We start from the raw sequence: 12,030 nt of genomic DNA, 5'->3' as shown, positions 1-12,030 counted from the left end.
AGGGGGAGTGAGAGAGAGAGAGAGAGAGAGAGAGAGAGAGAGAGAGAGAGAGAGAGAGAGAGAGAGAGAGAGAGAGAGAGAGAGAGAGAGAGAGAGAGAGAGGGAGAGGAGGAAGATGAGTCACACTGAAGAGAGTCTGGATACAACGGAGCCAGACTGAGACTCACTCACCCTCTGACTGGGATCTTCCCATTCACGTTGGTTAGGAAGCACATTCTCATCCAGCTTCAGGAGAGAGGGAGGGAGAGAGAGAGAGAGAGAGAGAGAGAGAGAGAGAGAGAGAGAGAGAGAGAGAGAGAGAGAGAGAGACAGAGAGAGAGAGGGTGAGTGCGAGGGAGAGAGAGACAGAGGCTGAGTGCGAGGGAGAGAGGTAGGTGGAGCAGTGTAACGTGTACTTCAGAGTGTGTGTTGTACTCCAGAGTGTGTGTTGTGCTTCAGGAGTGTGTGTTGTACTTCAGAGTGTGTGTTGTACTTCAGAGTGTGTGTTGTGCTTCAGAGTGTGTGTTGTGCTTCAGAGTGTGTGTTGTACTTCAGAGTGTGTGTTGTACTTCAGAGTGTGTGTTGTACTTCAGAGTGTGTGTTGTACTTCAGAGTGTGTGTTGTACTCACTGTTTGGTCAGGCAGGTCATTGGACAGACATTATTTGCCTTAAAGTTGTGAATCACCGACCTGAGCCCCTCGATCCACCGCTGCAACACAAACACACTAAAGTCAAAGACGCACAAAGACAAACAAATATCCGGCGTGTCCTCAGGGTGTGGACGAGTGCGTGGACACAGGAGTGTAAACACAAGTCCATGAATGGCCTCCTCATTCACACAGCCTGAGACAGGGAGACGGGACGGAAAAGGGGAAGAAGGACCCGATCCGGACGTTCATTAAGCCGCTCCTGGATTTCTGCTCCTCTTACACACTGAATTACCAGCAGCATCATAAGAGAACTGCTGCAACAACGATGAGCCTGTGTGTGTGTGTTGATGTAAATAACCCTTTCATCTCCTCAGGTCTGCTTCATAGGGCAACCTGCATGCTGTGAGGTGGTGTGTGTGTGTGTGTGTGTGTGCTTGCCTTGCTGAAGGCCATTGCACAAATATCACCGGCAGCCCTGTGGCGACAACCACAAACAAACATTTATCACACACACACACGCACACACACACAAACACACACACACACACACACACACACACACACACACACACACACACACAGAGAGACACACGGACACACACACACACACACACGCCTTCCAGCTCTGCAGTGCCGAGTCGTGTCACAACTAAAAGCCTTTTAGATTTATGAGGTGTAAACACGCACACATGCTTTTAGGAGCACTAATAATCTCTCTAAATAAATAACCAGCGGACAACACGTTCCTCTGATCAGCTGGGTTTTATCGCTGTTTCTCTTCTCTTTTTGGACGAAGTATCTTCACCTGCGACGGAGCCAGAAGTATGTGAGAGGTCGTAAATAAATGCGTGACTCAGCCCGGAGTTCATGTGAAAGTTAAAGCAACGTGGCTCAGTGCACAGACATGTACACGGGCCGGCCAGCAGGGGGCAGCGTTTCTACTGTCTGCCTGCCTGCTGCTGAGAGGAGAGAGGCAGCGTTTGTTCCATCTGAGCTCAACAGGGGAGCAGAGAGAGGGGGGAGAGTGTGTGTGTGAGAGAGAGAGAGGGAGAGTGTGTGTGTGAGAGAGAGAGAGAAAGAGAGAGAGTAAAAATATGGAAAAGGACAAACGTCTCTCTCCAAGTCACCATAACAACAAAAAACTGCATCTGTCTGTTTACATTTGACCTTTATAATCTGACCCTCTGACTTCCCTCCTTTATTAGTTTAGAAGGTATGAAGGGAAATCAATAATTAATAATGTGTGAGCTGATCCTGATGGAGCTCTGCAGCTGTTCAGAAAGAAAGAATGAAGGAAGGAGGGAGGAGCTCAAATCTCCCAATACATCTGAGGCCCACCGGCCAACACAGGTTTCATTCTGCCATGTACGTATGTCTATTCAGCTGTTGTTGTTGTCTGTCTGTCTGTCCGTCCTGCTGAGCGGCTTATTCTTACCCTGGCTGTGTCTGGGCTCTCTGCCACCATGAACATGAAGTTGAGGTTGACCAGGTCAGTGCCGCTGCAGATGCAGATGATGCAGCCCTCCAGGTCCGCCTCCGTCTTTCCGACGCCCTCGAACGACGACAAGATCTTCGGATCCTGAGATGTAAACAGAGAGAGAGAGAGAGAGAGAGAGAGAGAGAGAGAGAGAGATAAAAGAAAGACGCCAGCACTCTTAAACACATCTAATAAAAGAATCGAATGTTCTAACTTCTACTGTGTCAATCTAAACTAAACTCGCTGTGTTTAACAAATCCAAGTTTAATGTGAATCAATAACTTTAAGTGCCCACAAAGCCTTCTGTGACCGCACTTCAATGGATATTTGTGTGTTTGTGTCAGCCTCCATGTTAGTCACTGAAGCCTTCATGTTTAAAGCAGCAGGTCCTGTCACGTGTGTGTGTGTCGTTAGGTTAGGTTGAAATCTTTGATTTTGCAGTCGTCTCCTGGTCTTATTGTGACGCCTGTGATGTGCAGCTCTTGTGTTTATCTGCTTCTTTGCTCAAATATAAATCTAGTTTCAGATTTATGGGACTCTAAATTCTGTTTTCCTCTCTCAGGTTCTGGCTCCACTTGACAAGATTACAATCATAAATATTTCCAAAAGAGATAAATCATATCAACTAAAACCTTAACTTACACAGGACCTTTAAATTACACCACACACACACAAACATACACACACACTTTTGGTGTGAACACACTCTCTGCTTTCCAAACAAACACAGAAACTCCCACTCAGATTTTCGATCATATTTCTGTCTGCCGTTGCCGAGGACGATGGTGATGCGTTTCTGCTGCGTGATTAAATCAACAGCAACGTGCTGCCGCTCAGCCAGCGCTCCTCCCGGTCATTCATCTTCCCGCCTTCATTGGATTAGCTGAGAGGGCTCTCGGGGGGAGGGTTTGTGTGGGTGTGTGTGTGTGTAACCGTGTTAGGCCTTTGAGGAGAAGCCCAGAACACCGCGTGGCATCTGTGTACGTGATCTTACGCGTGTACACACACCTCAAACGCAGGGGGGGCTGTACAAACACACCATCGCCTGCTTTGTCAACAACGTGCTCACTCAGCAGCACCTGCCGAAGGATATGTGTGTGTCTCGTCAACCGCCTTGACTCTACAGTGGTGTACATACAGAACACCGGTGTCCTAATTACACGCAGGCTTCCATGTGTGTTACTGCCATCACGTCTGCGTGCGGCCTCATACTGTGATGTAATGCTTCACTGCAGGCGGCTGGTTAATATTTGATACTCATAGAAACTCTACAGGTTTGAGTTTCTGCCTCTGTACTCGTTACATCCGTACCTGATTATCTGCCCGCGGTGCTGCAAACACACTGAGACACACACACACACACACACACACACACACACAAACACACACACTTTGAGATCAGGCTGTGTGAGTATCACTGCATAACAGCACCACAGAGACAGAACGTCTCCTGCCAGCCTGTGTCTGATCAGAGTGTCTCACCGTGTCTCTCTCTCATCATAATGGGCCTGGAGGCAGTTTCCCATTATTCCTCTCTGGGTCAACAGCATTGGCCAAACCTTTAATATTTAATGTTTAATGTGCCCCTGAGTGTGGCGTTTTCTCTCCCTTTAACACCACAGAGGCTCCCAAACCTGCAAACTAACGTCTCTCTGAGTCGCCATGACAGCCAAAACCTCCCTGTGGACATTTAACCTTTATAATCAAACTCTCTGACTTTGAATCTCTATGTCTGTTTCTTTTTTAAGTGTAAGACATATACTGTAAATTGAAATCAATAATTCAGGTGGTGTCAGTCTGTGCCTTCATTAGTCTCTGCTGCCATCTCGTGTCAGTCTGAATGGTTGTCTATGGCCTTAACATGATCTGTGTGAGAGGAGGAGACTGAACCCTGGCTGAGGTGGACAGAGAGCAGAGGCGAAGACATGAAGACACGTCCAGAGGTCTCACCTTAGGGACGGCACCAACACGGATACTGTTGATGAGGGAACACTCCAGAACCTGGCCCTCCTGCAGGGGGGGGGGGAGAGCGAGAGACAGAGAGAGAGAAGGGTAAGGTTAGGTGCATTGGTTTGTGCATTTTGTAGTTGAACTATGTTTTGCTGCCGCCTCTGCTGCTCGGTGGTTTACCTTTCCCTCACTCTTCCAGGTGATGAAGAAGCCGTACTCATCCACCCTCATCTGACAGTTGGGCTCAAAGATGTATGGATCCTGCAGACAGGAAGAGGAGGATCGTTACAAGAGAGGGAGAGAGAGAGAGAGAGCGGGAGAGAGAGAGAGAGAATCTATCACATGGCTTTATTTGACATGGCAGGACATTCAACAGATCTGCTTGAAGCAACCACACAAACAGATGTAGATCCATTCATTTCCAAAGACGTCCTCCTGCCTGAGGACATCCACACAAACACACACACACACATACATACATATACACACACACACACACACACACACAGTAGTTGCGTGCAGAGGAGATGAGAGCAAACACAGAGTGAGATAAATGTGAACTACAGCTACTGTTAAATACAAACATCGTCTGGCTGGAACACAGCGCTGTCTAGGAAACAAGCAACTGTGTGTGCGTGTGTGTGTGTGTGGGGGGGTGTTGAGTGTGAGCAGGCCACTATGAAGACGCTGCTCTGCATCCGTCACCTGGTGTGAAAATACGGAGCGAGACCCCGTTTGACTCGACGAGAGAAGAGCAACCAACAATCGGCGGCTTATCTTACGCAAACATTGTTCTCTCATTTCAATCAGCCGCTGGGAGCTGCGATTACGCTGATGAATGACTGTGCCAAAGTTTGTGTGAGTGTGTTTAATCCTTCTCATATAACACATGCTGAAAGGATGAAACAGCAGAGAGAGAAAACAGAATGAGAGACGGCTGCTGGGTCACTGTAACTCCACACACACACACACAGACACACAAACACACACACACACACACACAGAGCATGTACATAGAAGTATGAACGTCTGCCTGTCTGCCTGCCTGTCTGGGACACACTCAGACAGAGCCCAGTAGCCCTCTGGTGCTGGTGTCCAGAGGGCTAGACGACCTTCAGAAGGAGCCTCTCCCTCGTGTTCATCAGCCTCCCTCACTGCCGCAGACTCACTGAGTTCAGGCCAAATACGGACAAAAATGCTCCAACTTACGAAAAACACAACACCCTAATTTGCTTAAAGTGTCGCTTAAACATACGAGGACGAGTCGGATCTAAACCGCCATAAACCCAAGACGGAGCTCTCCACTCTCCATTAGGCAGAGTGAGTGAGAGCGCAGAGTTCGGTTAAAAGCTGGATTCTCTTTCATCTCCACTCACACACTGTCAGATGAAGCAGCTGCTCGTCGTCCGGCCAAGAATATAAAAGTGTTAAACAGGCAGCAGCTACTGTTACACCATCGCAGGCCCAGAGCTTTACGGTCACGCCGCTCTGGATCCAGCTGGCACGTAAGACCGCCTTTCTGCCAGCGCTCGGGCCTAGAGTGCGAGTTCGGGTCTTCCACTCTCTCACACACACACAGGCAGGTAAAACGCATGAATGATGTATGCACGTATTCGCTGACATCAAGGCGATGTCAGACAGACTTAACAAGCATTAATAAGTAACAAAGGGCCATCTCACACACACACACACACACGCTCACACACACACCAGTCCACATGCCCTCTAGGCTAACGGGAGCCCTTAGGTTGGTGATGGAGACGTGAACTGATTGAAGTCCTGATGAATTATTGATAAATCAAGTAAAAGGTAATTAGGGTTGTCGGTTCCCGTTCCCTGAGATGTGAAACGCAGGGACGACCAATCAATCTGATCTGTTTCGTTTCCTAGTTTGTGGTGTTTTGAGATGTTTGTACCTTGTGATCGGATCAAAACAGTGACGGTAGAGACGGCGCTGGTTGTTTAACAATGACCCAGAATAAAACACGATGGAGGGCCGGAGGGGGAACAAGGAGGGACGGGTGAAATGGGGATAACAATGGGAATCCCGGTGACATCATCAGTCTGACTCCCTGTACCGCACAGTGACGCTCGGTCTGTCTCTGCGTTCTTCAACAACACAGCACGTCACTATGAGGCTGACAGGTCGCCGAGGCAAAAAAAGATCTGCTAAATCATGGGTGATTGATTTTCAATCAGTGAGACAATTGAGGAAGCAGGGAGAGAGAGAGAGAAAGAGAGAGAGAGGGGGGGGTCGACCCTATGGATGTGGACAGGTGAAGACGTACGATCGGGCTGACCTTTGACCCACACGTAAATGTTTTAAAAATGACAACACCCTGAGACAGGAATCGATGAGTCATTGGAAATCAATAAGACATTTAAAGCTTCTTCATGTTCTGCGTTTGATTCTCTCTGAGGCGGAGTGAGACAGCAAATCAGGGATAATAGAGACAAACCATTAGTGAGATAACAGGAGAGAAAGAGAGACAGACAAAGAGAGAGAGAGAGAGAGAGAGACAGAGAGAGAGAGACACCAAGAAGAAGAAGAGGAGGAGGAAGAGGAAAGCTTTTATTCAACATGAGACAGCGAGACATGAAAACACACTCGTCTCCCTCTATCTCTAATGGGCTAAAGGACAAAGATAATGACACACACAGACACACACACACACACACACACACACACACTACATGTCTCTACCATCTGTCACTAATTTCTTCTGTATTTTTTGTTCTGGGTTTCTTCTGTATAGAATGTTTTGTGGAAAAAAATCCATTCTGTTGAGCGTGTGTGTGTGTGTGTGTGTGTGTGTGTGTGTGTGTGTGTGTGTGTGTGTCCATATGACAGAGTGATAAAGAGCATGTCTGTCTCTCTCTGTTTGTGTGTGTGTGTGTGTGTGTGGGCTTGACGTACATCATCTCAATCGATGCAGACGTCCCCACAGGCCTGCTCATTTATTTGCCAGGCAACAGAGCAACAGCGCCCCCCCCCTCTCTCCCTCCCACCCTTCTGTAATTACAAAGTGTGATCCACCAAGCAAATGTTTCATAAAATCCGACTGAGACAGAAAGAGAGAAAGAGAGATAGAGAGAAAGAAAGAAAGAAAGAAAGAAAGAAAGAAAGAAAGGACTCCATCAGATGTTTCACCCCCCAGATTCATGTCGCCTGAAAGAGTCCAACCAACCCTCTCACGCCCGGATGGCCTCTGCCTCTCAGTGAATGACGATCATTAATCCAATCTCAATTATATTTGTTTATTGACACAGGAGTATTGATCCAGTAGTTAGTGCTGAGATTAGAGAGACGCATCGTTCAGTCAAAGCTCCCAGCTGACAGCCAGAGCTCCATACTGATTACTGCTCCGGCCCGCTCTGTCAGGGCCGAGTTTTTGCTCTGGCGACGATGCTTTTCCACTCTTTCAAGTTTTCCTTCAAGATCCCTCCCCCCTACAGATGCCCGGATAAACGGAGAGGACTGAAGGGATTTCCTGATGTGTGCAAATGTGTGTGTGGGCGTGCATGCGTGACACACTTTGATTTGGCTCGGAAAATGTCCTAGCTAAGTGCCCTGATTAAGTTGGTGCGACTGAAAAAAAAGAGCCATACAGTATATATACACACACGGGTCACACATGGATACACACGGACACACACTGGACACACACGCATGATATCCTGCTGGTATTGGAGCCAATATCTGCGCTATGGTGATATCAACCACATAAATAAGATACACTTTTACTCTGTCTGCATGTTTGTTTTGAATTAGAGCTCAATCTGACAGTCAGCCACACACATAATACACCCTTTTATCAGGAGAGGCACAATAACACACAAAGGGAAGAATGTTCAATATGTCAAAATGCTAAAACTGAAAGGTCTTGATGATGGAGTGAAGATGATTCCTCTGTTTGCTTCATATTCATGTCGTAGTCGTCGTGTTTACCAGGGCAGACGCTCACAGTCATTATGCTAATAGAGCTTTTACAGGCCTGCTTGAGTTAATCGATGCACAGTCACATAATCTGGCCAATGTTGTGTATTATTGTATATTGATAGTGAGTGTAGCTCTTCTTCTGCTGCTTGGGTCCATCAGCAGCTGTGATGCAGACCGGGCGACGCTCCTTAATGAGGCTGATCAATGAGGCCCGTCTACAGCCAGAGCTCCCACTGCAGCAATGAGCCATCAGGTGAGAGAGGACACCACTCTGCTCCTATTATGGCGTGTGTGTGTGTGAGTGTGTGTACTAATGAATGACTTGAGTGCAGTCATTAATGTGACGGATGACAACAAGACAAAGCAAACTGTCCACGTCGGCCAACAACTAGTGCCACCACTACTATTCCAACGAATTCAAGACATTTGGCAATACACACACACACACACACACACACACACACACACACACACACACACACACACACACACACACACACACACACACACACACACACGCAGGTCTTACCTCATCGAACCTGTCGAAGGAGGCGCCCTCCTGCATGAACTCCGGCAGGTGCTTCTGCCAGTTGAACACGTAGGACTTGGTCATGGCTGCTCACGGATCTGAGACAGAGAAGAAAAGACAGAGGCAGACAGAGAAAGAAAGAGAGGGACGGACAAACACACAGACACACAGACAGACAGAGAAAAGGAATCAGTAAAATCACTCCACATGGAGGTGCAAAGAGCCTGTGGGGGTTTGAAGGACAGCAGGCCGGCTCACGCTGCGTACACCCACAGTGTTCACCTTCTGTTTATCTGCAGGCTCAGACGCAGCACAACATGGGCCTGCTGAGGAACACGCCGATAAAGCTCCTACAAATAAACAGGATTTGATCCAGACGGCACCGCACCCATCAGTCATGCTTCAGCTGGGTTCACATCCCGGCTGAAACTTCACCGACCACAGAGAGGAGATGAGATTTCTTATTTCTTCGTATCCGGTTCGAGGTCACTTGCGTTCAGTGATCCAAGACCCGAGTCCGATCCGATCCCTGACTTAACTGCCCCCAACTCATGATTAGAAACGGTCAAATGGTTTCATGTGTAACAAAGTCGCGAGCCGCGTCTGAACATTTTCAAATTAAAAACAAATGAATCACTGTGAACGTACAAAATGATAATGCTCCTCTGGACCGGAGGCTCAACAAACTCATCACCATCTTCCCACACAGTAACACACACACACACACACACACACACACACACTGCCAATAACTTCTTCTTCTTCTACATTTTCAGTTGCGATCCAGAGCCTGAACAGAAAAATCTGTATTCCGCAATTCAGGGCTCCACAAGTTTCCACAGGTTTCTAGTTAGTCTAGTTGTCTAGGTTTCATTCCTTTGTCGGGTTTGTCACAGCAGCCGCCACGCCCTAAATTTGTCTCAAAATTGCCGAAACTGACAGAATTGTATTGCGTGTCGTCTTTGGTCGGCAGAACGCTCAATCGGCTCAGAGAGGCGCCGTCTAAGACCATCACTCTCCCGTGATTAAATGTCACAGAGACATTTCTCTCCCGGTTCTATTCTTGGGTCGTGACGTATTTGGATGATGCATGTTGAGGAAAGTGGACAGACCACCTGACGCCGGCTCGCTCTGCGTACCTGACACTCGCAAGACAGTGTGAGAGTGCCGTTTACTTTTAAAACCTACATCCGTTCAGCATTCGGCCTGCGGCGCCTCAGGTTTCATTCACTCCACACTCTGGCACGTGTGCCACCACATAACACATCCGGTTCGGGAAGGGAGGGGCTTTTGACAGGAAACCGCGATATCGTTGACGACACCACCTAAATATAGGTTCTCTTCCGGCGTCGCGCTCAAATGTGCCAGTCCAAACCGAGAGGGAGATGAGTGCACTCGAGGAACGTGACGTGCTATGTTTAGTCTTTGGAGCCGGTGCAGATAGTTCGTCACTATGGGACGACTGGCAGGTGTGATGGAGTCATCTTCACAGCACATGCTTCGCCCTAAATGTACCTGTGACTTGGTACGTGTGATTGATGCCCAAATCCCACGTTTAGGGATCAGCAGAGGGGAAGAGGGGAAGAAAGGAGGGAAGAAAACAAACCGGGGTGAGAGACGGAGATGGCGAGAGACGAGAAGCGCGGAGATGAAAGAGAAGGAGAGAAGCAGCTGCGTGTGACAGAGGCAGGCTGGAGAGGACGCGTGAAAGGCTCAATGTCTGCTTTTGATGTGGGACACACACACACACATCACAGACCAGAGGAGACATGAAACCCCCCTGATGGACGAGACTCCAAACACCACCAGAGAGACAAAAACAGACCACCTGAGGTTTTGACGAGGCGTCAGTAAGACGACACAATTATTATACAAGAGCTTACCCGGCCGCAGGAAAAGGGGGCGTGTGCTTATTGTCCTTTTACACTTATATGGTATGTTGCAGTTATGTCCTTAAATGTACTTTAGGGAGTTCCTGTTGTGTGATTGTCTCTATCTGTGACGAAACACGAGCAAATAAATAAAAGGCTTTAGATTCATTCCCTGTCTGCATGTTTCTTGTCCTAAGGAGTTCAACCTGCCTTTTTTTTTCAGGGACCAATCTGGAACAAATGTATGAGTAAATGTGATCATTATTGGTAAAGTTCGAGAGATTCAAGTTAGATTTGTTTAATTACCCCAGCTTCTAGATTCACCAGTAAATAGGCAAACATATGACCTCATCTTCTTCATATGCAGGACAGATCCGTTTATTTTGGGTCTGGGCACGCAGAGCGGTCTGCTACATCAAAGCGCTGGAGGAGCCAAGCCGATCCCTTCTGCAGCTCAATACACACGGCGATGTACAAAATAAGGGCCAAACTCATCAAACGCAGCCCTCGACCATCTGTGATGTCCTACCAGGGGACCATGACACAGACACACACACACACACATCCCGTCAGGGGAATGAAAACACAGATGCACCCTTCCTGTGAAGAGAACTGAGGCCAGGCATCGCGCCAACAACATAAACCACAGGGAGAAAGCTAATAAGGCTCAACCCCTGCAGATTACTCATAATACCACATGTAAAAGATCCAAAACGTATTCTTAAACTGTATTCAGAGTCGCAGAGGAAGAGCCATAGCTCGTTTGGACTAATCGGGCCATCCTGACCTGTCTGACGGTAGCCTAGATCTCGCCACTCTCAAACGTATGCATTAGATAACCATTTCCTCGGTGGGATGAAACCCCGTCCAATAGCAGCGCGGCTAGATGAGGTGCTGTAAGGCCACGGCGGCGTGCGCGTCAGGTCTCCCAGCACGTGAGGAGCCCAGGGAAGCGGGAGGAAGCGAGCGAGGTCCGAGCCCCCTGTCCAACCCCTGACAAGGAGATAATTGCGACAGATAGGAGCCCCGTGAGGCGTGCCGTTCCCAGCCTCCTCGTCTAAAATGGCAGCTAGGGTAGCACCAGCGGTCCCACACCTCATAAACTAAAATTAGGCTACAGCTACATCAGTCAGCCGGCGGAGGAAGAGGCTGAGTGGGGACGCTCTCACAAACGGACACTTATGAGCAACGCACACGCGCCACATGGGACACGGCCACTATAATAACAAATCAAACGTGTAATTATATAAAAGAACACATTTGCTAGCTTTGTCTAGCCGAGTAAAAGCTCATAAAGAGGAATAAAAGCCCCTTCAGTCAGCGTGACGATCAGTTTGCCACCCCGGTGCAAGCGGGAGGATTTACTAGCGTTTCTACCCGTGAATTTGCAGACTCATTTCAAGGTTGGGCGGAATTTCGTCTGGATTGGTTCTTACAGCGTGATGGGGGCAGCGGCACCCGATAAACCACCTGATGGAGCGCCCGAGCGAGCGAGCTAGCCTGGGGGTCGGACAAACGTCTAGCCTGTCAGAATGTCAGACAGTCGATTACTCAAATTCCCCGATATGACCTCCAGGAAGTCACCGCACGGCTTCTTCAGCGAGTCTGTGCGACGGAAGTTACCGGAATTTGT

The 12,030-nt window shown here is 48.3% G+C and overlaps 1 protein-coding gene across 6 annotated transcripts in view; it reads right to left on the bottom strand.

Moving 5' to 3' along the window:
- Positions 1 to 12,030, bottom strand: part of plcb4b (phospholipase C, beta 4b) — a 53,509-nt gene that overhangs the window by 17,383 nt on the left and 24,096 nt on the right. For all 6 annotated transcript variants that reach the window (XM_076160143.1, XM_076160150.1, XM_076160142.1 and 3 more), the window contains 6 exons: positions 8,527 to 8,624; positions 4,238 to 4,318; positions 4,058 to 4,117; positions 2,066 to 2,209; positions 610 to 689; positions 172 to 225 (listed from right to left, as the gene is read on the bottom strand). In XM_076160143.1, coding sequence (XP_076016258.1) covers positions 172 to 225; positions 610 to 689; positions 2,066 to 2,209; positions 4,058 to 4,117; positions 4,238 to 4,318; positions 8,527 to 8,610 — 503 coding nt within the window. In that variant the 5' untranslated portion in view covers positions 8,611 to 8,624. The remainder of the gene's footprint in view (positions 1 to 171; positions 226 to 609; positions 690 to 2,065; positions 2,210 to 4,057; positions 4,118 to 4,237; positions 4,319 to 8,526; positions 8,625 to 12,030) is intronic.

Source organism: Genypterus blacodes, unplaced genomic scaffold (assembly GCF_046128005.1).
Source record: "Genypterus blacodes isolate CSIRO-AG114 ecotype Tasmania unplaced genomic scaffold, CSIRO-AGI_Gbla_v1 ptg000104l_1, whole genome shotgun sequence".
NCBI lineage: Eukaryota > Metazoa > Chordata > Actinopteri > Ophidiiformes > Ophidiidae > Genypterus > Genypterus blacodes.
This window is presented reverse-complemented; position numbering and strand designations above follow the sequence as displayed.